General features: G+C 39.9%; 2 protein-coding genes across 7 annotated transcripts in view; one reads left to right on the plus strand and one right to left on the minus strand.

Moving 5' to 3' along the window:
• Positions 1-1241: 1241 nt before the first annotated feature.
• On the minus strand, positions 1242-24366 carry LOC134173624 (uncharacterized). Of its 3 annotated transcripts, none has more exons than XR_009968318.1 (3): positions 23905-24038; positions 14284-14409; positions 1242-1371 (listed from the first exon to the last, which is right to left on the minus strand). XR_009968318.1 is itself a non-coding variant. In XM_062637821.1 (3 exons), the coding sequence occupies exons 1-2, from the start codon at positions 24364-24366 to the stop codon at positions 14341-14343; spliced, it is 378 nt and encodes a 125-aa protein (XP_062493805.1). In that variant the 3' UTR covers positions 1242-1371; positions 14284-14340. The 3 variants fall into 3 exon arrangements, 2 of the variants coding, with proteins under 2 accessions (XP_062493805.1, XP_062493806.1); XM_062637821.1 differs by lacking the exon at positions 23905-24038 and adding an exon at positions 24058-24366; XM_062637822.1 differs by lacking the exons at positions 1242-1371; positions 23905-24038 and adding exons at positions 11745-11926; positions 24058-24366.
• The window catches only part of GALNT13 (polypeptide N-acetylgalactosaminyltransferase 13), a 152447-nt gene continuing 151330 nt past the window's right edge, over positions 24175-25291 (plus strand). For 2 of the 4 annotated variants that reach the window (XM_062637807.1, XM_062637809.1), the window contains exon 1: positions 24176-24376. The gene's annotated coding sequence lies outside the window, so the exon portion shown is untranslated. Of the gene's footprint in view, positions 24377-25291 lie in introns of all 4 variants that reach the window. The other 2 variants (XM_062637803.1, XM_062637808.1) reach the window with 2 other exon arrangements.

Below are 25291 nucleotides of genomic sequence, written 5' to 3' on the forward strand. Positions count from 1 at the left end.
CTTCATTCAGTTCTGGGGTTTTTGATGTGTCACTACGGTTGCACTGAATTGCTGTTTTCATCTGTGTATGATAAATCATAAATAGGTAATTTCCTTGAGAGATAAACACTGTTTATGTTCTGAGGATATAAACATGAAGCTGCAAGAGCCCTTCAAAACCAGCCTCACTGAGAAGGACTTAAGGAAGGGCTCTGGAATCAGAGCATAGTCCTGAAAATGTAAAACCCAGGGATAAAACTTACAGCTTGGAAAAACTGGCTATTAATAACATTCAACCATATGTGTGCTGATTTCCATAGAGAGATATAAAATTTTACAGCTGGAGTTTATGCTCATTTTGCACATCTGCTTACCAGGCTATAAGCTGTAAGAGTCTCACTCAGCTCTCCTGTAAGAGCCAGCTCTTCACTGAGTTGGCTTCTAGTTCTACGACTAAGTAATTGTCACACAAAGCCTGGCAGCCATTCAGAATTTGGTCAGTCTGGTGTTAGTCCCTGTTTCCTATCAGTGATGGTTATCCAGCCCTGCACAGGTAAGCTGCAGTCAAGATCAGAGTTAATTTCTTGTCTTTTTTTACTGCCCCTGCTCACTGTACCTGGTTGCTCAGGGATCTCTGCTTTTGAACACTTCCAGCTCTAGTTCAAGGGTGAATATACCTAATACAGAGCTAAGATGGGAGTCTAAGTGAGGATTTCCGATTGCTTGTTTTCGGGGGAAAAATATTGATGCAGGACATACACAACTTGGTAAAGATTCAAGGCCAGTATCATTAGTATGCAATAAATGAGCAAAATAACATCTCTGCAATGAAGTTTACAAGTAATTAAATTTTCCCAACCCAGGCACAGCTGGATTAGCTCCTTTCAGATGCTGGATTAGCTCCTTTCAGATGCTGCATTTCCTGAATCCTTTTCCCAAATTTTCAGCTTGTGAGCTACAGAAAACAAGATGTTCAATGTCAGAGGCCCTGAAAACCTGCTGTGCAGAAGAGTTAGTATTTACCTCTCCCACAGTGCTCTCCATGTTCCACTATAAGTGCATCAGGAGTGCAGCATGTTTGATAAAATGGGGGGAAGCCTGATGTTCATATGAACAAATGAAGTATTTCTGAAAATGGAACAAAAATATTCTGAAAACAGGTACGTCCCTCAGTATGCTTGGCTGTAATCTCATTTAAAGGGTTATATTGCATATGGAGAGCAAACACAATGGGTGTTCTGTGTAGCTGGGCATGGATATGCTGTCCATGGGCAGCTTTAGCAGTGCATGGCATGGGCTCAGGATTCCCCAGCGCCACTGAGGTTTTCTGCCTTGGCTGCTGCCTCCCTTCTTGGTCCAAATCCCAGCCTATGATATGCTTCACCTGCATACCTGAAAATAAACGAGGGACAAGTGATTTATTTGATATGGACACTCAGACAGTGAACAGGTATTTTAGATTTTTAAATTCATATATGAGGAAGGACACACGTGACAGAATATAACCTAAATTTTAATTATGTGAATAACTGCAGCTCTCTGAACAAGCCTTTGGAGCCAGAGAATGAATAGTCTGAGCTATTTCATCTTCTTAATTAACATTAAAAATGTATTTTTATTAAGAGTCACTTCAAAGGTTGACTTTAAAATAGGCTCTGCTACTTGCTATCATTTTTCAAACCAATATGGCATGCTTGCAGCAGCTCAAGCCCTTTTGGCTTGCATATGAAAAACTTCATTGTTTAACATTGCTATGTATTAATCCAATTGTCATTTTTCATTAAGCATTTTGAAGCTTTGCGCAGCTGCTCTTTGCACGGCAGCTCCTGAGGTTAAGATTGCATTTTCTTGCAAAAAGGTGAACGGGAAGGTTATTTGGCAAACTCCAGTGTCGGGGTGTGTATTGTTGGTTTTTTTTTCTGTTTCCTGGTGGGCTCCAATTCCAGCAAAACATTGATCTTTGTTTTATGTTCTTCAAAATTCTTACAGTTATTTGTACATACAGCTGAGAGGAGTTCTGTCCATACAGGACTTGTATAGTAAGTACCATAAACTACTCATCTGTACTTCTAAAGAATTATGTAAGTTTTGTTTGGAACAAAGCGTGTCCTGAATGCACAGGTAATTTCATGGCTTTTCCAGTATTTTATCAAAACAGTCATGCAATGCTGGCTACATGCACAGAATCAAGGATAAAAGCAAGGAAAAAATAGTACTGCAAAGCCAAACAACTCAAATCACAAAAATACACCCATGTCACTACAAACATTGCAAAAATAAAATAAATAATTGGAGAGCAGAGCCAGGCATGCAGCAATGAGAAACTGGAGCCTACAAAACCACGCTTCATTGACTTCTGATAAATACTGGGCTAGTTCTGAGTTTTTCCAAGATTTGCAGGCCTGATGAAGAGTTGGAAAGGCACTGTGCATCACTGCGGCAGTGTGCTTTCAAGAACAGAGGGAATAGGTCAGGCTGCACTTGGGGTCCAAATCCTGCAACCTTGGTGTCCTGCCATTGGCAGCCTTTCACCAGAAATGGTGTTACTGCCTGCCAAACACCTGCCTGGCCTGGTATAAACCAACACAATTAAAAAAATATTTAATTCACAAACTTCAGTCACTCTGCTTCCCTTTCTCCTGCTCTTCCCCACACCCCTTCTGCTGCTTCTTCTCCCCACTGCCATAAACCCCAGATTCTTCCTTTAGAAGAGACAGAACTGGAGAACTCTGTCTCAGTTCTCAGGTGGTAACTACACTGCATCTCTTTGCCTTTCACCTTTTTTTTGGTTTTGCATGCAGTACCTGGGTGCGGAAGACTTGTGCACAGCTTCACAAATGTGTTTATGCTTGGCAACAGTAATTTTAACTTGGTTATGGCTCAGAGAACAAGCTCATTGCAGAGTAATAGCCAATTTTAAATATTGGATGCCATGAAGCAGCAGCAGTGAAGGTGCCAGGAAGGAGGATAAGCGTCAGCATCAGCCCAGTGTCTTCTAGCCAGTTGCTGCGCTATGGCTATGACCAAGAAGTTTCCCATCATCTTAAAAGCCTTCGTTTTTCTCCTGGAGAACCAGAGGGTCACAGTTTCATGCAAGGCTCTGCATCAGGTTTTCAAGGATAGCACGAAATTTATTTTCCCACTGGGGGGAGCCCCTTCCCAGCACCACCAATGACATTTGTGTCCCAAACTGGTGTGGTTGGAGGCTAATGCCTGGGAGCACAGTGGATAAAAATGAGAAGGAAAAATGGCCCCATAGATCTCTGATGGTTTTGTTTCTATCTTTTTTTTTTTTTTAAAGCCCTCAGAGAAAAATCACATTAAAGTAGGCCTCATAAATAATTCACCACTGCTGACTTAATGCCTTTTTTGTGCAAAGGCCAATTATCAAAACAAACATTTAGCTTTATGTAGATCAGTAAATGAGAGAAGTCATTTCTATGACATGCGATATATGCTTTCATTTATAAATTTGCTACTGAATACAACTCTCTTTGGATCATTTTTTTATAATGTTCCATTAAAAAAAGTCCCAACAAACAAACCTGCCAAGGTAAAAAGACTTTTGATGTTGTTATAGCTACTTTTTATATCTAGATTAATGAAACTTAATACTAATATAACAGTTATTTCACTGGCTCACATAAATCCAACTTTTTGCTCTTGTTAACAAGGCAGCACAATTAGTTGCTATGGATAGCTGCTTGGGGGGGTTTCAGTGCTCAGACACATACTTGACCCAGCATGGATGGCACCTCACAGTTGGCTGGAGCCTATGGCCTCAGGGGCTTGACAATAAGCATTTCCATGCTATATTGAGGCATGGCAGCACACAGGCCATGGGAGCTTTAGGGTGAGGAGCTGAAGTGGTCCTCAGTGAGATGGGAAGAATGGGAAGAGGAGATGGATTAACTCCCCTGGACTGGCACTTGAGCAGTCTCCAAGTAGACGGTTTCCAAGGATCGCTGGCAAGGCAAGTTTAGTGCAAGTGGTCTTTTACCAGGGGAGCTTGACTCTAGAAGTAGCACGCTGTCTCAGTGAAGCTTTCATGTAGCAACAATGTTGAGAGACATGTGCATTGAGCTACAGCAGTGGATAGTTAGCACCCTGCTCAGGCTCTTGGGGAAGAGGGTGCCCGCAGCAGAGGAAGATCTTGTGGAGGCACTTCAGGAAGGCAGGCTGTGAAGGTTTTTAACATCCAGCGCATTGAGCTTTGCAGTTAAGCTTCTTACTGCTGTGGAAGTGGTGAGGAGCAGTTCCTATGTACTGCTGAATTGGGTCAAATGATGCATGGCAAAAAAACAGGTCTGGCAAATGCAGGTCTCCTCCTAGGATGTGAATGGACTTATTTGTTCAAAATTACTTGCTGCATCGTGAATCTATTCAAGCAACCTCTAGTACCTCATTGCCTGAAAAGGGTTTTCCTATGCATCTGTTTCCAAGAAAAACTAGTAATTTCAAAACTGTCAGAGTTTTGCTAAATATTGAACAGGTTTGCTCTGGCTTAATGAGAAAAAGAATCTGTGTAATCTGTTTCTTTTTCATTCTTGCAAGAATTTGCATTTTTTAAAGCACTTTTACAAAGTTTTATTATAAAACAAACAGCTCAAAGTTACAGATCTCAAACTTGCTTTGTGCTAGCATTCATAAATACAAGGTACTTCATATATATTCTGAATATATTTTTTTTAAAAAGCTCTTCTCACTGATGCATGTGGGCATGGTTCAGAACCTGCAAACCCTTCCCTGGAGCCTCCCCACAAGAGTTCAGGTAAGTGACATTAACCAAATCTTTGCTTTAATAGATTATCTTGGTAGCCAAGTTTATAGCACTCGTTGTCAAATAACTCTTATAAATCAAAGTGAGATCTGAATCGTTTCAATTTTTAACGTAGATGTGAGTTCATGGAAAGGTACATCTTTAACGTTTTATGGCTTTAGTGCTCAATATTCAGAGAACTCCTTTGACTTCAGTAAAAAGTGATGGGATTTGAGGGAACCTCTGCTTTCCTAGCTGAGAGATTCAGTCTGATTTAAGTGGCTCTGTTGATCTTGCAGAAGAGCATCTCAAGCATTATTCATTCCTCTGAGAAATATGTGATAGTTGAAAGCTGTTAGGTTTTTACCATTATTGTTTGGGTTGTCCTGTAGAAGGATGAATTGCCCAGTTTAACTGATCACAAATCAGCATCCCAAACACTACACTCTGTAATTGCACTTCATGTAATAATTTATAGTTTCTTTAGTAAGAATATGGCTTATGGGTTATAAAATAGAAGCAGTAGAAATATTTAGCTAATGGATTTTTCTAAGCCACTGCAAAAAAATTTATTTGCATTATAACTTCTCTGAACCATTCATTTTTATAGAAGTATCCATTTCCCAAGCAAAGCAACATTATTTTACTCAAGTCCATCTCCTAGACCATAGAGAGGGCAAGGAATGTGGAAAAAAAGGTGACTTACTTTACAAATACTTTTTTTTTTTGATGCATAGTAGGAGAATGCTTTACATACTACCCATTGGCTTTGCACGCTGTGTGCTCTTATTTCCTTGCAGACATCCGTGTGTTGTCCACCTGTGGAAAAAGGCTACTAGGCAGCGTGGCCAAGTCTTGCTTGTCTTCTCCTGATGTGCAATTAGACTGAGGCCAAGCTGCTTCCTAACACTGCCAAGGGCTGAGAAGCACCCTCTGCTCCCACAAAGTACTTACCATGGATTTACATGCTCCAAATTCCTACAGCTGAAGCTAGCACTGCCTGCTTGCTATAAACCCACAGCACATGTATTTTAACACACATCTTTATTAAAGACGGTGGTGGCTAATTTGCATCACCTTCCTTCTCCTCAGCTAGTGCCAAAGCCCTGTGTGATGGCTTGGGTTGCCCACCTGGGGAGACGATGTAGGGTGGCTGCAGTTCCCAAGCCTCTGCTTGAAATAACATATGCCAGCTGGGCTGTAGTTTGAATCCAGGCAAAGAAAATGAGTTTGAACTTCTCATTTGCTTGAAAGTCTCCTTCCTGAATGCTGCTCTCTAATCCCAGGACAGCTGTCCCAAAGGACAAGGCTTCCAAGAAAACTGCAGCACTCCTTTTAACTATCCACCAAGTTTAGAAATCCTTACAGCTTTTGCTTGCTGTGTGGCCCTGGCATTTTGATAATTGCTTCAGCCTTTGTTCAGCTTGGCTCTGTCTCCTCTGATGATATGTTTCCTGGTTCAGATGTTTCACTCCTGCTTATTAATTCACCCTTTCTAGTCATGCTCTATGCTACTTTGTCTGTATTGTATTTGGGAAGGAAGGTGAGAAGTACTTATGCTGGTTTTTTTTTGGTCATCCACTTTGGGATTGTGTTTGTAACACTGTTAGTATAAGGGGTGGCACTGAACTCTCCTGTCCAAAATTCAAATTTTTCCTAAGTTTTCCCATGTTCCCATGCCAAAGGCCAGCATGTCCTATGATGTGGTGAGGCTGTTTGTTTGTCCGTCTCATGCTTCCCTCCATCACCTGCTGACTATGTGTTTTAGTTATGTCACAAAAGGTACACCCAGTATGTGACTTGCACTACTCGTAACACGATGCAGATTATCTGCCTTGGTATCTCATGATTGATGCATTCCACTTGATGAAACTGTGTTCTGTCAAGAAGATACATATGAAATGGTTTATTAAGATTGTACTTGATCTCAAGGGTCTTCCATCCTCACTGATTCTATGATCTTTGGAATCTATCTATACATATCAATCTGTCTCACTCTGTTTCTCTTTGACATGGCCAGGCTTATGCAGACTGATAAAACTTCAGCTATAGCAATGCCAGAAGAAATGATCAGCAGAATTCTTCCTCATCTTTATTGTTGCTTTCTGTTTTGACTCCTTCATGTTCATGTTCAATTCAGGTTTCCTATCTAGGTTAGGTGTTTGGGGATTTATCTCCTACTGTGATTTGAGTTTATTTACTAAAGACAGGCTTTCTGTCTCTGGCTGATAAGGCACATTTTGGGATGATCAGATGGGGTTTTTTTGCATTCACTTGTCTTTGCCACCTTCTTCCCCAGTGCTGTTTCTCTCTAGTGGCCAGTTATCTCTCCCTCTACAGAGAGTGTGTCTTTTTTTTTTTTTTCCCTTCTATTTCTTTTCCTTGTTACCACTCTTACCTATAGTTCAGTTTGCCTCATATCTTTATGAAAATGTTTACTCCTGATTTTCTTTCTCCTTTCAGGCTGCATCCAACCAACCTTTAATTCCTCTTTTGTTTATATCTCATTGATAGTTCAAGTTAAGCAAAATTTACTGCTTTTGCTTAAGGGAAGTAGATCTGACTGGGTTTGCAACACATTTTGGTGCAGGACTGTCACAGATGGAACCAGAATAACCTATGGGGTCAAACATAAGATCATTCACATTTGGTGACTGTGTGATTTATTTTTTTTTTTTAATTTTTTTTTACATGAAACTAGATTGAAGTTTTTTGGTGTGTGTTAATTTAACTTTATATACCATGCTTTTTTGGCCAACAGTCCTAAAAGCTCATTTTTCATAACAGTAAGTATCCCCATCTGCTCTAAGGACATTCCAAGTATTGGTTTCTCTGTGACTGCTTAGTAGCTGGAGATATTACTATCCACTTACTCTCCACTCTTAGGCTAACATGACCATTTTGCCCAGTTTTCTATCTTCAAGACAGAAGGTACCTATGGTAACTCTGGGGAAAAAATGAGAAATTGCATGGGATGGCAGAAGGTCTGTGGCATTCTGCTCTCTGTCCCTATGAATCCCTGCATAAAAACTGCAATGGGAAAACTGGAGAGTGGTTTCTAGCATTTTGATCTCTATCAAGTGGGTGCCATTTGTACATCTTGTAATATTAGGGATGGTATTAACATCTATCAAGATGACTCAAGGAAAACACGTAAACGTGCCTCTCATTTTAAAGATTTAATTCTATGTTCAAAGTTGACATTTTGAGAAAAATGATGAAGAATTCCAGGAATTCAGTGAAAACTTCTGGGATATATTTTTTGTGTTCTTAACTTGATTTTGGCTTTGGCATTACCATTTTAAACCAAATGAATTTCTCATTTTATGTGCCTATATACACATACCTGTGCTCCCCTTTGTGCATGTGTGTATTAGATATGGATAACCTTAAATAGGTTTTTTGTTGTTTGTTTTTTCTGTTCATATGCCTGGGTCCTATTTCAGTGATACAAATATGACTTCATGGGCTTCTGCATAGGCATAAGTTAACGGTTATGTAGCCTGGATACATGTTTCAACTGTCATTGCGATATCTTCAGGATCAGTTACTACTGTGGTGGCATTGGGGTGATTGCATAAATTACTGTGATAAGGAACAGACCTTGTATGATATGTTTTTTTTGTGCTACATGCCAAGATGATCTGAAGCTGCAAGACTTTTTTCTACTTAGTTTTAGAAAACATTCATTAGTGTGCAGTATCCCCAAATTCTTGTGGTGGTCTGAAAATTTCTGATTTATTGAAATTGATAGATACGTATTTGAAGATGTTCATTAGTGTGCTATAAAAAAGCATATACTGTTACAGAATTGTAAAAAACCAGAGTAACTCCAAGGTGATTTAGAACAGCTTACTGTCCACAGTATGTGAAGTAAACTCTTAGCGATCAATTTATTCGTTTTTTAGCAGTATGTTGTATACTTAAATGAAATCAGCATCTACACTGCTTCGCATCTGCAGTATTGCTTTTCTTGTATTTTATGGCAATGGAAAATTAAAGATGCTTTAATTCCAAATAATTAAAAATTATGTATGCTGACAGTTATTTCCATAAATATTTTTAAAATCTGGGGAATAAAAATTTCTGAGCCATCCCAGTTGTGGCAGAATTTGGAGACAACAGGTAGCTCATTATGGGTTTAGAACAGGCACAGAAATCTGTGCCCACAATGTAATTTGTTTAGATGATGTTAAGCTCCTGAAAACAGAATTAACTGCCTTCTCAGCCATAACTGTGGCACTGCAGTCATGATGCTAGAATATGCTGGAGCACAAGTATTTTAGACAAACATAACAGGCTGAACATATAAACAAGAAACATGCCATAGGCATAAAGGAAGCAATTTGTAAGCATTTGTGCTCTCCAGCAAGGCACAGAAAGTAAAGACTAGTCTGAGAGCTATCAACATTTCTGAGAAATTATGGGTAAACCAAGTAGGTAAACTCATTGCTTATCCAGTATCTTTTGTGTAAATTTTATTCCTAGGGCTTGTTCATATTCTCTACAACCTAAGACAATCCCTGATAAAATATGGTTGCCATGCTTGATAATCATATTTCTGTAAGCTCTGTTTTAATTGTTAACTAGAATAGATGACTAATACCCTCGGTTCGAAGATGAAGGAAACAAATTCTCTAGTTTGGATAGTAGATGATAATCTTAACTGAGTTTTGGGTATGTTAACATTTCCACTGAGTTGATATTTATATCGAGGAAAGGCAAAATCTGAAGAGTTTGTTTATAGTTGGAGACAAGCCAAACTAATTACTAATCACTCCTTAGTAAGCACCAGTTTTTGAAGCATGATTCAAGATTTGGACAACACTTAGTTTTGTATTAGGTGAACACTGCAAAATGTGAAAAGTGATTAAACACATCATTTTTTCACATTCATTCTGCAGGTTTTGCAGAACATCTTTCACATGTTGTTCCTTCTTTAAAAATGTTGTTGGTCTTTGTTTAAGAGATGAGAACAGCACAGGTACCAAGGGACGATACCTGCCTGTCTATTATATATACATTTAAAACATGCCTCCTTAGACGTGATACAAGCTTTAGGCTAAACAGTTCATTGTGTCTGAACATTCCATTTTTCTTCTTGTACTGTCTACACCTGATCATTCTGCTACATCTGTTGCATTTTTAAAGATTTAATATTGTGTGTCACAGTAATGCTAAGTATTACTATGGACTATTTCAGAGACCTGTGCACAACAGCATCCAGGTCTTTCGTCTGAGAATACTACTTTAGGTTTCATCAGTGTTCAGGCTATACTTTTCAAACATGAGGTATTTATCAACTGCATTTGGGCTGCCATTCTCCTCATTGTCCCTTCCAACTCGAGATATTCTATGATTCTAAATTGTTTTGCTTACTTAAGCACCTAAAGAGTATAGATGTTCTATAAATGTTTTAAAGAGAACTATTTGATATAAACAAGATGATTTAGTCAGTGACTTCCAAGTATAAAGCTTAGCTGTTTTACAACATTAAATTTATGTTTCAGACTATATTACCAGACTTTTATTTGTAGTTCCATGGGTTCTTGCAGATCTCTTAGAAAAATATTACTTGGCCATGAAGTTACGTAGCACTTCAATTTGGCTGGTTTGATCTGACCTCTGCTTTTTTCACTTTTGCCACTTCTCTGATTGCAATTGTCTATCTCTGTTAAATTTAAATAAATTTCTCAGGTTTCTGCTATAATTAATAAACTGTACAGATACATACTTAAGCTTTTTGAGATACTTTATTCTAGAAAATTATTTTTTATACCCTTGCAGCTAAGCCTATCCCTTACCTTGCTTGCAACTTGCCTGCTCCTGAAAGTTTTTATACCTTTGACTGATCTTTGCATTCTCTTACTTATCTGTTACATCCTAGGTTTTAACTACTGAAGTTTATTACTTACACAGCTTTGAAACTAAAAACTATCAGTTGCCACATCTCTTGTGCTATGACATAATAATCTCTAAGCTCTGCAAGTAAATCGGATGGTTTGAGGTTTGTTTTTTTGTGGTGTGTGTGGTTTTTGGGGGTTTTGGTTTTTGTTTTTTTTTTACTAGTACCATTTTTACTGAGGTCTTTTGTATAAACAGTAAACACTCGGAAAAATTTCAGAAACAAACCTGGAAAGTTTATTGCTGTACTATTAAAACATTACATTAGACTCAGTAATGACATCATAGCTTCTTTAACGAATCAGTTGCTTCTTTGTCTCCTGATTAAATAGACATTAAGATGTGAAAATCCATTACAAGCTTGGTATAGCATTGCAAAAATAGTTATACATTAAATAGCTAGAACTAGTATATGAAGTCTGTAATAAGTCTTTTCCTACAACACTGTTGGTGACTGGCACACTCTTTCTGTCAATTAAGACAATGATCTTATTTATGGGTGGAAATCTGAAACTAAGAGGAGACCCTCTTAAAAACTGTTGAAGATATTTGTAATATTTACCTTTAACATTAATTTTCACAAATGACTAAGTAAAATCTTTTGTGAGGGTGATGATCTCAAGGAAAGATTGCTCCAGATATTTGGGTGAACAAATAATTACTTATAAATGGAACTCAATGACATTCCAGCTTACATATTCCAATACACATACAGTATGCTGCCTGCCAGCTGCTTCGTACGAGTGCTCATATCTGTTCACATGACTGAGAACAGTCTTTAGAGTCTTTGTTTTGCACAAGTGAGTAGTTCAGGAGATGAAAAGGAGTTAAGGACTTCAGTCGGATTCAAGAAAAGTGAAAAGAAGTTTTACTTTTCAGTAGGTGTGCATATGAGAAAACAGAATGAAAATAAAATTTAAATTAAAACTCAGAACCATATTATAGAAAAGAGTCATAGAAATGAAAGAATTTATTGTGGATAATTCAGGGTACTTACTGAATGTTTAACTGCCAGATCAAAAGGAACTAGCAGAGCTATTTCAGCAAGAGGTCCTTGCATTTATTCATTTATTCTCGCTTTGCATCTACAGTAATATCATGCCTATCCTGTTTGACCCCTGTGATATTTCCCCCTCATGGATATTCTAAAGGTTAAAGTTAGCCTCACCCTCACAGAACAGCTGCCAAAGATCCCTGTAAGTCATCTGAGAGGCTCCTCCAGCGAGGGCTCTGGAGCAGGCTGTCCTGATTTGCTTGCTGAGGACTAAGTACCCTTCTCTGTGGCTGTGGAACAAGCCAGAGGATAGTAACTTCATTATGCTATTATTAGCTTCTGTGAACCTGTACATACAGCTACAGAAGAGTTCTCTGCACAATGTGCTACAGTAGGCTTTTTGAAACACTTGGGTTTTTAACCACTTAGCTATTCTGCATCTGGGAAACTTCTGGTGGTGCAGCTGTCCAGGCTTTGCTGATGGTGAGCATGTTTTGTCTGTAGCACAGCAAACAGCAGCTGCATGTTCAACATCTTGTTTGTTGATCAACATTGTCTGTCTTGTTGTGTTTCATCTTAGCAAGAAAAATTCTTATTTTCTCCTGTGTGATTTTCCCAGAATTTTTATGAACATGTTCATATGGCCAATTGCTAGGACTGGGGTTACTTAACAAAAACATTAAGTGACTTAGAAGCCTAAACTATTGATTTCAGGACAACGTAGGCTTCTGCAAGGTGGTATACTTGTAAAGTGTGACACAAATTCCTGAGTTGGCATCAATAGCTCTAAAGAGCTCTGTACCACAAGCTAAAACGATAACAATTCTCTAAGAACTTGTGCACAGAGGTGCACAATGGAGAAGCAGCCTACTACAACCATAAAACAAGTGCTTTTAGTAATTTTACAAGAACAGACTTCATATGGGCTGTCTATCAATGTCTTTACTTGCGTTGGAAGTGGTGTGCTGATTTATTCTTTTCTTTCTTTGAATACTGAAATAAGGATGGAGCTAGTGCAGACTGAATTATTCTTGTATAATAGAAGCCTTACAAAGTTATTAGGCAGGATAAGCTACACCATTATGAACCCACAGGTATTGTGTTAATGACTGGTTTCTTCAGCTCTGTCCAGAACACATTTAACAGTACAGCTGTGGTTAAAGCAGGAAACGGAGAAATTGAGTGATTTGATAGACATACACTGCAGTTAATGTTTGCATAATTTAATGATGTTTATTTTTTAAATGAAAACATCTATAAAATGTGAAAAAAAGAATGCACCAGTCACGATTACTGATTTGCATTTCAAGACACATTTTTAATTCTCCTATTTCTCCTTTCTCCTGTCTGGTAAAGGATCAGAGACATCAGATTAAAACGGTTTCCTTGGATAACATAGCATAACCCCCTACAGTAATGTGCTCAGCTCTAGGGCCCCCAACATAAGGGCATGGACCTATTGGAGCAGGTCTAAAGGAGGCCACAGAGATACTCTGAGGGCTGGAGCACCTCTCCTGTGGAGGCAGGCTGAGAGAGCTGGGCTTGTCCAGCCTGGAGAAAAAAAGGCTCTGAAGAGACCTTAGAGTAGCTTCCAGTGCCTAAAGGGGGCAACATAAAAGCTGCAGAGGGGCTTTTTACAAGGGCTTGTAGGGATAGGACAAGGGGGAATGGCTTTGAACTGACACAGGGGAGGTTTAGATTAAATGTTAGAAAGAAGTTCTTCCCTGGGGGGTGGTGAGGCCCTGGCACAGGTTGCCCAGAGGAGCTGTAGCTGCCCCATCCCTGGAAGCGTTCAAGGCCAGGTTGGGTGGGGCTTTGAGCAACCTGGTCTAGTGGAAGGTGTCCCTGCCTGTGGCAGGGGGGTTGGAACTAGGTGATAGTTCCAACCCAAGCCATTCAGGGGTTGTATGATTCTATGGTGAAGCACCGTTTTATTCTTTTTCTTCAAAATCATACCCTGGTGATATTAACTCAGTAGAATCTATCTACTTATGTCTTCACCTTAAAGTAAATGAAACATTTCTACCAGATATCCACTGGTTTGTCTTTAATTGTTAGGCTTTTATTTCATGAATAACTTCCACCAGACTCAATTCGAACAGTCAAAACCCACCAGCTTCAATAGATTTTGCTCAGGATACCATGCTGAAGAGATCTACAGGAGTTCTTCAGTAAAGTAGATTCTGCTGGACTCAGTGTATAGAATTACTTTATTGAATAATATGTTGCCTACTCTTCCTTGAAAAATAAGGACGACATCAGTCTGCTTTGTTTGTGATCTCCTTTCTTTATACACAGGTGAGCGGGTTTGCCATCATCTTATGTCGGTGACTGAAAATAAGAATTGAAGCTGTGTTGCAACTGCACTTTGCAGTTCTATGCTAGCTCTAGGTGGTTTGGAGCCACCAGCTACAATGAGCTCCTGATGACAGTTTCATTGATAGAAGATCAATAGCCTACATATGCTATTCTAGAGCAATATGAAGCATCAAACAGCTTTTACAGAATGTGTGAATTTAACGATATAAATAATATAGAGCACTGGTACCACACTCAGTGTCATTCCTGTGTGAGAATGGGAATATAATGCTAGAACCTTACTCTGTACTTCTAACCCAAGAGAAAATCTATAATCTTAATTCCCTACCTCCTGACAGCTGAAATTTCAGCAAACTTCCTTAAAGGCCTAGGGAAGTGGAGGGTTTTAATGCCACAGCCTCACAAATTCAGCCTTGTTCATTTCTTGACCTGGTTCCTGTGATATGCCTAAAACCTGAAACAAGAAAGAAGGAATAGCATTACAAACCTCCTGAGTGTAGCAGTTAAAAATCCTACCACCGTCAGTGTGTTAAAAGCTTACTCGGGTCACTATGGTCACTAAGCCACCTGTCACTTAACAGATGATTTTAAGTGTTTGTGTGAAAATCATGCAGCCATAGAATAAAAAAAGGGTAGCAGAAATAAAATGTAGATGCTGTTGTCAAACTATGCAGACATAAGGAAGAATACACCTGAAAAACGAAAGAAGACAAAGAGAGAAACTTAGATGTTTGGTACAACTAAGGTGGTGTATTTTAATGAATTATCTACTTCAGCATCCGAGCAAAACCAAAATCTTCAGAAGCCGGGCAGCGAAAGAAAACACCACAATGAAATTCAAAGAGGACTTGGGATAATTTTCTGTCAAATAAACACATTTCTCAAGTGATAATTCTTTTTCAGAGATATGAAATAAGAAAATCAGAGGTATCACAAATAATATTTTCCTTTTTTTAAGAAAAAAAGAGTATTGAGAAAAAAAGAGAAAATGTCTATAGCCTTCAAGGCCTGGCAAAAGAGTGCAGTTAGAAGGACATGGTGTGAAATGCTAATCTCAAAAATCAAATAAGGAATGATATTGTGGAAGAAGTCTTCATAAATTTCTGTCATAACATGCAATGTTCTTGTAACTGACAGAACATCTGCAGAGAGGAGAAGGAATCTGACAATAGGATACATGTGATGCAAAAGGCTTGCAAAGATGATGGGAAATTAAATATTAAATTATCTTTTACATATTCAGAGGCATTTGAGAGAACTTCCTCTGCTAGCATTTTCATTTTGGTAAGCGTTGGGTGATGAGATCAGATTGTGTTATTTTGCTTCTGCATGTAGAAATGTATATGCTGTCTCCCCCCAGAAAGACAAATTGACAAAAAGCATTAAAAATGAATGAGTAATGTTACAGTTTGCAATAGGAAATCATATTTTGAGTTCAGATGCAAGCAGTGTTCTTTCAAATCAGAACTGATCAAGAAAACAGTCACGGCCAGCATTAATTGACTGTAGTGGGAGTCTAGTGACTGCAGGAAGGAAAATATTGATGGCGCTGATACCAGAGGTAAGGAAGAACACCTCAAAGCCCTCTTTTGCCACAAAACCCAACAGATGCATAAAGTTTGGATTGACTCCATGACAGTACATTCACCTTCTACCTAAATGCACTCCCTAGAATTACAGCAGCTTTTCCTGGTGCTGGGTACAGCCTGGCTCCTATCCTGCTGGCTGTTTTTTGCATTTTTTTAACTCCATCAGGAGTAGTTAGTAGAATGCAAGCTACACGTCTAGGGATACTGCAGCTATTCAGTTTGTGGCTTCAAATTCTCTCAAGCTGTCCTAATAAGCCAAAGTCTGTAAACAATTCATATGCTGCTTTATGCTCACATAAAAAAGAACAGTATCAGATGATGTCAATATGTTGAAACTGTTCTCTGGCTAATGAATTAATGAATAGGAGGAAAAATTCTGAAATGAACCAATTACTTGCTGTAAACAACACACCCTGTTGTGTGTGAACTTAATTAGAAAGGTTTTCTCTTTCAGCACTAGAGCACTCATAATTCTGTTAGAAAGTCTGAAAGAAATAATCTTAGAATTGGGCAGCTGTTTGCGAATTAGCACTGTCACAGAACTCAGCATTTTAAATGCTTGAATTATGCAGACTCAGGATTTATTTTAACCCACAGTACATTGCTATACTTGAAATTTAACTCATTCTTAGCTATGTGCTGCTTCAGTATGAGTGAACCTGTGAACGAAGACATTGCGCTTTACAGTGTATGCAGAGATGTGGGAGAAAGCTACGCTCTTTCATTTGGTGGAGTTATAAACCTTAGCTAAGGTAGGAAGAAGTTAAGTGTTGAGAGCAACCTAGTACATTCTGTCACAAACGGAATTTTGACAGCAGCACCAAAGGAGGCAATTAAGCCACTTCCAGGTTTGAATGTTACATGGAGGCTGACTACAGCACATCAGCTGCTTGTCTAAGGTGTGGGTGGCATTCTCCCACCCCATCAAGATTTCAATGCACTCCATGGTTTCAGATGGATTCATACAAAGCCTTGCAAAATTAAACCAAATGAATGCATTTTTAAGAAGGGAAATTCTGCAAGTAATATAAATGACATTTGGGTGATGCCTCAGGAAAACATTTGGAAAGAGTACTTACAAAGGGAAATCTAGCTTCTCCTTTTATAGCACACTTTATTTCTTCACAAGTAATACTTCTGTAATTGTTGTAAGTACCAAGGCCAAACCCTTCTGCAGTTAAAAGGACTAAATGCAAATGTGTTGTGAGACACCGAGTTTACACCACAATGGGTAATGACTGTTCATTTATTTCTAAGTAAGAACCTTTGTGGTTTACTTTTGAGCCAAAAAGATTGTTGGCCACTATTACATATGTGAAAATGTGATAGCTCATTTAAAATGAAGCAGCAGCTCCTGACAGAAGCAAAACTAACCCCCAGAAAACACTGCATCAGAGTATCTGTTTTCCAAATATGAAAGAGGTCACCCTTGGATGTGATCTATGTGTTATTAAAATGAAAGATTCCTCTAGGCAGAAAGCCATTAAGCCTGAATTAATGCCATAAATATCTAACAGCTACTTCAGGTGAATAATTCTGATTAAAATATTGCTGTAGTTCTCTCAAATCACACTCCATGAATATTTGTCTCATGAAATTAGAAATTATGAGATTAAGAATACAATGGTTAGCACATACTAACATGCTTATACCTGATACAGTGGAGAATTTGCTGCAAGTTTCATTAAGTGTCTGGTGGTGTGCCCTTGGCAGGGAGAGGTGGTGTCACTGGCATAGTCTCAGCTCTGTGGCTGTGGTGCCCATACAGGATGTCAGGACTTGGATTTAATTTCTTTCTCTGCTAAGAGAACTTCAACCCACAGCTCCCATTTCCTGTGAGAGCTTGGGCAACTGTTGGTTAATGAGGCAGGAAGGACTCTATTAAAGCCACAGCATTTTGTGAGGAATCATTAAGTATTAATTGGGCCAAACCTGGGGTGATGCTGCGAATAGTTGGGTCTTAGGTCTGCCACCAGTCAATGTTTCATTTTCTCCCTTTCAACAGCCTTCAGGGCAGGGACGTGAACCCAGGCCTGCTCACTGAAAATGGTGTGAAACTACTGTCCACTGTAGGCATGCCTGGGAACATGGGGGGGATGCAGCACACCATGCCACCCCTATGCTGAGCAAATCCATCATGCAGCATGACACTCCTGCATGCAGCAGCAGCATGTGAAAGCAGGGTGTTGAGACCTCTGTGCCCCTCTGGCTGCAGTGGAGAACTAACTTACCACCTCCTCAGCCTGGGAACACACCACCTCCTACAATACAGAGCTGTAGGAGCCGGAACTTGGGTGTGCTTGGGTTTGCCAGCCTCCCTTCTCCCAGTGTGAATTATTTCTCCTGTGGCTTACAAGTTGTTTCAAGCATGACTTGCACAGAGCTAGATCAAATTCCTGTTATCATTTCATGATTTCTACTCAAGACTGGCATTTCTAACGGTTTTACTTTATTTTCAAGAACTCTAATTGAGTTTGCAAAACATTATTTTTCCTCTGAGTTGAAACCAAAAAGACAGTAATCTCTCTGATCAATGCCTCTGAGGTTTCCAAGAGAACATGTGCTGAAATCCCAAAGGCAGTTTTATGGTGTGAATTCAAGACACTTTTTATTCCTAGTAAGAAAGCTATATGACTTCCAGTATTCATAAAGCATTGTTTCTATATAAGATTTTGGAGTGCAATTTGCCCTTCATGCAGATGAAGATTGGAAGCCCAGACTGAGGAAAAAACACCGAACAATTGGTAGGATAATAGTAGTAACACAAGTTTTAATTTAAAAAAAAAGAGATTGTTTGAAAAGATTAATTATCTTGACAAAGAAAATAGAGTTTTACTGTAATGATATCTTCATTTATCATGTAAGTTTTACTGTAAACAAGCTAGAAGAAATGATTAGAGCAGATGTGATCAAAATTTTATTGAGGTTTGGCAAGATGGCAGATGTTATTCTTTATCTGACACCTAAAACATTATCAAGAAACAGAAGCAAGTATTACAAATATGGAAATTTGACACATTTCTAGACAGTGGACCAGATCCTGTCCTGCATGAGGGGAAAAAATATTAAACTGCCTCAGCTCCTTGATCTAAGGGGTAGTCTTGCAACTATGGTCCCCCAGCCAAAGCAGGAATGTACACTGATTTCTGCAGATCTTTCCATGAATTTAGGACCTGGAGGAAGTCTTGTTAAGTCTTCATTTGTATTAGGACATTAAACTTGCCAAGGACCATCCTCTGGCACTGAGACTAACTGGCATGGACTGACTTCTTCCTCCACAGGTAAATACATGGTCCAATTTTAGCATGTGTGTGCTAAAGACAGAAATGTCTTTAGAATTTGATTTACTATCTACTTTGGACAAAGGATGCTTCTCAATTAATCACTCAGGTAAGGACTCTGCTGTCTTAATAACCATGATGGGGATACAGAATTAAAAAATTCTTGTATTGTATAACCAGTTCACTCAATCTTCTAGGCAGTGATTTTTATTCTAAAATAAGTCAAAAGAGTGATTAACACGCCTTCTCTCCACCTGGAGAAGGCACACATAGCACCTGGGAAAAAAATCTGTACCTTAACTTTCCCTGTTCTTCACAAATGAGTTTTCTTAACTTAATTGCCTTCACGTGTTTTTATGCCATTCCTGTTTTTAACCACCAGTCAAAATGAAACCACTTCTGGCCTAAAATTAATGATAAGTCACAGGTAATGAAAAATCTGTACTTCCGACACTCCCACAATGAACGAAACAGCTTCACTGAGAAGGGTATAGAAGTAATAAACTTGCAATAAATGTCAGAAAGATGTGAGCCCTTTATTGGAAAAAAACTCATGTACTGCTTTTAACAACTGAAGCTGTCAGTTATATAAATGATAATGTGCACTGAGGAAAAGTAAGCTATAAATCCTTCATTTCTGAAATGAAATTTTATCAAACATGAAGAAATAGGTTGATGACAAAATTAATTCTCTGGCAATGCCCAATATAGATGCATCTGGATAATGGTGTTTTGAATTCAGACCAAAAAAGGATTTTCCCAAATATTTTCTTACATAGCAAGTGCTTTATATCCAAAAGCAGCTGCATTCTTTTGATCATCCTCTCCCTCAAGAATTCTGGAATATTTTTTTTACTGTCACTACCTGGTACTGAGCAGAGATCAGAGTGCTGGTTCCAGTAGGCACCTAGCCGAATAGCAGGCTATTGCGTTCAGAGAAACCATGAGAAGAAACACTCTTCACCTTCTCCAGCACAGGTTGGTTCCCCAAGTAACTATTGACCCTGGGGCATTCCAACACTGACTTCTCAGTGGCCCAGAAACAGAATTTACAGAAATGTGAGATTCTTTCTGGGTCCATAGCTGTAGAAAGAGGCTTAAATTCAGCACGAAGTTTTAGACTCAGTTCTATGTCTCTTTTCCATCTTTACGGCATTCACTCATCTTTTTAAATCTGAAGAAAACCGATGTATCTAAATGGGGCAGTATTAATGCTAATGCCTTTACTTTGCTTCCATTACCAGGTAAATATATTCTATTCTTTAATGAACAAAAGATGCAGAGGTAAATTATTCTAGAAAGACAGGACTAGAAAGACGCAGCCTGAGGTTTATACCCTTCATAAATAAGGGAGGCAAGACACAGGTAGTTACTAAGATGCGCAAGAAGAAAGGAAATTAAATCACAAAGCCCTGATGACATTTATCTAAGAGTCCTGAAGAAACTAAAGTCTGGAGTAACTGAACTACTGCCAAATGTATGTAATTTATCTTTACACACACCTGCTATATCAGATGAGTGGACTACGTGTCATACCCTACTTTAACAAAGCTCTAATATTTGTGTTAAAGACATAAAGGGAGTACAGGGTGTGAAGTATTTAAATGCAAGGGTATTCCAACCTTCTCATACAGGGCAGGAAAATTTATCTCAAAGGTTATCCAATTTCTTTTCAAATGGTAAACCCAGGTTGTGTTGTCCTACAGGAAGGCTCCATCAGAGGATGAATGGGATTAACTGATGCATTAGCTGTGAGTGCTTTAATGTTATAAATGATATTTCATGGGTTTGATGAATAGTTACATTTGGTTTACCTGTGGTTCTGCATTTGAAAGGGTAATATAGCCAAAGCAATAAAATTGAGTAAGTAGCACAGTATAGGCTGTTATTACTTAAGAAAGAATAAATGAATTACACTGAAAGGCACTAGACATGCAATAACTGTCAGTCTGTTATCTATCAGCCCATTTTATTTCTATTAGGTGGTAGGAAAGAGTTCTATGTTTTGTGTAATTATTGATGTAAAATTCAGATGAAAACAAATCGGCTTCTTCCTTCAGCTTTGTTTTCCTTTCTGCATATGATAATACACAAGTCAAAGGATCTGTTATAGGAAATACATATACATTATTTTTTTCTCCAACCTCACCTGCCAGAAGGATAAAGGTTACCTTCTGGCATGACAGATTGGTGGGAAGGTCATGGTAGGTATTCCAGTAAACCTAGGAATACTTTTTTGGCACCACATGATATACATTTTAAATAATGCAACACAATATCTGAATGTACTTGCCAGGAAAAAGCGCTGGTTCTATTTAAGCAGTCTTCAGCTCCTGCCTGTAAAAGCTTAGCAAGCATGAGCTTATGCAGGTCACAACATCGACCTACTGATAACCAGTAGTATTGACCTACTGATAACCAGTAAGTATCACTGACTGTGATACTTACTGATGGTGGGAAAGCAAAGGGATAGTCTATATTCCTATTTTCTCTGGGAGGGAAAAAGGGAAGTTCTAATAGGAAAAAAAGAAACAAAGCACAAAATGAAAAAAAAAAGAGGGAAAGATGAGGACAAGTGAAGATGTAGAATGGCTTTTGCATAGGAAAACTACAGCGATTTTCCTTCTACCTGTAAAGGCTAAGGGAAAAGAAGGTCTGGGGCCTATGAATTCCCAGACATCATAAAGAAGTATATTAAAAATGATTGTTCACCATTTCTCAGAACACAGGAGTGGAAGACCACCCAGTGTGAATATCAAGGAACCAGTATACCACTCATGTGGTGAAGTTGAGGTATTTTTATACAAAATGTATAATTAATCTTGGAACTCTACGGCTCAAGCTGTTGTTGAAACCAAAAGTCAAAACAGATTAAAATAGATGTAACTACGAGAAATTCATAAACAATCTATAAATAGATGTTAAATGCAATGGTCTGAATTCAGCCTCCACACCGGGAGTTCCACGCTGCTAATTGCTGAAAACACAGATTGCTGAGAGAAGAATGATTTTATATTTTTGCTATTTCTTACACTGTTTTCCAAGCACCCACTCCAGATCACTGCCTTTGACTCAACCAAGTATGTCCATTTTTCTCCTATGTGCCCTTTACTATTATGTTGGTTTTATGTAGCATTATGTTGGGGCTTTTTTCCTGAAAAATGGGATTCCTTTTGTCATGGTTACCAGCATACAGCCCACCTACAGCAAGTTACAAAACAGATGCTTTGGTGCAAACACCACAGCGTTACACAAGTCACACATTTACAGTTTGTATATCTACCCTTGCATGTTTTATTCATTCTTGTATCTCTATGGCTTTGTATTTCATCCTTCAATTGTCAGGATTACATTATTCTAAAAAGGACGCTAATGCTTTGTAAGTAAGCATTTAGGTAAGTTTGGAGCATAAGGTAAGTTTGGAGAAATAAGTGTTTCCTTGGCTTTATGTATCATTTGGCCATGATATATTAAAGGATAAGAAAACCAGAGAATAATAGCAGACAAACTAGATAGGTTACTGCAGAACCACTGACATGAGTGAAGCAGAGTTGCTTAATTTGCCCCAATTGCACTGAAATCATCTGGATCAACATCTTTAACTCCGGGACAAAGACAATGACAAAGACAGAAATCTTGGTACGCAGAGAGGAAATAACTGCTATTACAGAAGAATTGAGCCCTAAACAACTAGGGGAAAATGAAGCATAAAATCTTTTTGACACAGAAAACATCTTTTATACGCTTGTTGAAAGACCTGTGCAGTTGTACTGTTGAAAGGAAGTATCCTAGTAACATTTGGAGGTTGGTTATCTTCATGAATAAAGATAGCAGTTGTCTATTGTATGAACTAAAAAGAAAATTGGAGTAACAAGTGAATGTTTCTGCTTTATGACAGTGCATATGAGTAGTCAGGTGGTGAAAAATGTCCTTCCATGTGACAAAACCTCTCTGGACTATTTTTACAATGCTCTTTCAAACAGGTGGCATCGCCCAGAATCCAACACGGTGTCAGGACTGAATGAATAATACAGTCATGGAACTTCGGTATTTCTTTTGTATTTATTGTTTTTGAGGGGGAGGATTGCTTTAAGGGTGCCAAAGTCTGTGGATTGTTATTTTCTTCTACCATGATAATTCATGTTTTCCTACTTCAAGCAAACACCCTCCTGCTAGTATGAAAAATGAACAGAGAAAGAATACTTTGAACATATACAGGCAACATCCATGTCTGTGTCCTAACACACTTTACAGGAAGCAATTAATGCTTACAATGCCCAAGTGAGGTTAGAGGTATGAAAGCTGCAATGCAGAGAAATTGACATGATTATCCTCAGAGGCACATAATAGGGATTTCCAGTCTGGCACTCCAGCACTGAGTGCTTATCTCGAGTATACCTTAAGAAATCATTCAACACTTTACAGCGTATGTATCATACATGCTGAACTGACTCGGCTCCCCAAAGAGATGTTTCAAAATTCTGAGCAATCTTTTGGTAGGTTTTGAGAAGAGAAACAAAGGCCATCAAATCATTCATTTAAATGTTAATTTTAGAGCATACTGAAAAATGCTTTTATTATTTTGTAAGGGGAACAAGAAACAAAAAGTGCCAAGAGGTTTCTCATCCTTCTATCAAGGCAGTTAGTTTACACAGTTAAGTTTTCAGTGTCAAAACGATATTATTTAACTGATAGTAAAATGTTGCAAGTCACGTCTGGTCACACACAGCCAGCAGGAGGGGAAAGGAGTGTTCCAAGATCGGCTCCTGGATCAAAACACAGAACTGCGAAAAAAGTTAATGTCAACGTAATCTTTGCCTGGCTACTCATGTAAATCGGATGGAGAGATTTTATCTTTTGCTTTCCCCTTCCAGTAAGTGAGATTTCCCCTTACAAAAGTAACAGCATTTCAGCCAACGCTGAAGACGTACTGCCACTTTTGAGATGAGAGATGGGGCCTGCAAGATCTGCGCGTGATGATCTGAAAAGCCACCCCAGCCGTACGTGCAAGCAAGCACTCCCATGCGAGGATGTACAGACTCCCTGGGGGAGGCGGCAGAAGCTTCCTCTGAAATTTACCTGGAGAATGGAGAGATACATGTGCTCCAGCGCCCCTCTCCGCCTCCCGCCCCCTCCCGGTAGCCGCTATTTGTGAGCCAGGGAGCCTCCCGCACCTGCCTAACTCTCCCCACCGAGCTAAGGAGGCTCCGCGCCCGCTGGGAGAACACCCACCGCGTCGCTCCGCCGGCCCGGGCCCCAAGTATCGCGGGAGCCGGGCGCTGCCCGCGCCGCCGCAGCCATTGGGCGGTGCGCCGGAGGAGGAGAGGCGGCGGCTGACGCGCGGCCACCGACCCGGCGAGGCGGCGGTGCGGAGCCGAACCCAGCGCAGCCCCCGCCGCTCCCGGGGGCCGCTGTCCCGCCGCACCGCACCTCGCCTGGGCGGCCATGAGGAGGAGGAGGGTGGTGGCCCCGGGCTCTGCCCTGGGCGGGCGGCGGCGCTGCTGAGCGCGGGGCCAGGGGCGCCGCTGCGGGGCTCAGCATCGCGCCGCAGGTAAGGGGAGTGCGACCGGAGGATCCCCGGGTGGGACGAGTCCCAGCGCTGCCGATCTCAGTGCGGAGCCTGCCAGGAGCAGCCCTCACCCCCTAACCCCCCCAACTTGAACCCTGGCTCCTTTGTCAACTTTCAGTGCGTGGTGGTGAGTCCGTGTCCGCAGGCGAGCCGCTTTCGCCGGGGCCGGGGGGTGCAGCCGGGGGCCGGAGTACAGCACTGGTACCGGGGGAGCCGTTCACTGGGCGAGGCTGTTCGCGGAGAAAGCTGTCCTTGCTTTATTCCCGCTGCCTTTCCTGCAGGTTCCAGGTACGGGTTAAGGTGGTGGAGAGCTTTTTAAGCAGGGGTAAGTCTGACCTGAGGCACCGGCTCTGGGCAGCGATGTATGACAACCTGCGATTAAATCCGAGTCCTGGCACGCAGTTTTCTCTCTAACGCTAACGAACTGACATTGTGCTTTTTGAGGTTGAGAGAAAAGATGTAAATGTCACTGGAAAACAATAGCTAGTGTATGTTTAAGGTCGGTAGAGTGTATTGAAGGTAGAGATGGAACGGTGCTTTGGGCTGTGCATGTTAGCCGTAGGTCTCACGGCTCTCTGGACGCCGTTAGCCTGACTCGCTCCTGTTTTTCCCAAGGCAGCGTCTCTGCTCGCAGCAGCGCCGGGTGCTCCGAGCCAGCAGCGCAGACCGCTGTTAGCTTTTTCCCAGCTGCTTCTGTTTGTTTAGCTTGAATGTAAAGGGTCAAATGCCGGTATAAATGACATTTGGCACAGCTGATTTGAAGCTAGGGGTTTTGTTCAGAACATTGTGAAGTTAGGATGCCAACTGTTTTCACAAGGAATTGGGTAAAAACTTCTTCCAAGCTTGCAGAAAATAACATTTCTTCTCAAAAACCGTAAAATAAACTTTATCAGTCTG

Source organism: Pezoporus occidentalis, unplaced genomic scaffold (genome assembly GCF_034315485.1).
Source record: "Pezoporus occidentalis ecotype Australia unplaced genomic scaffold, CSIRO_AGI_Poc_V1 ctg54, whole genome shotgun sequence".
Classification (NCBI taxonomy): domain Eukaryota; kingdom Metazoa; phylum Chordata; class Aves; order Psittaciformes; family Psittacidae; genus Pezoporus; species Pezoporus occidentalis.

What these genes read in the sequence shown, in the direction of transcription:
- LOC134173624 (XM_062637821.1), bottom strand. Translation starts at nt 24,366, where the DNA reads ATGCTGAGCCCCGCAGCGGCGCCCCTGGCCCCGCGCTCAGCAGCGCCG. An exon ending in CGGGCCGGCGGAGCGACGCG is followed by an intron (nt 14,410 to 24,057) that starts GTGGGTGTTCTC and finishes TTCTTGTTTCAG; the next exon opens with GTTTTAGGCATATCACAGGA.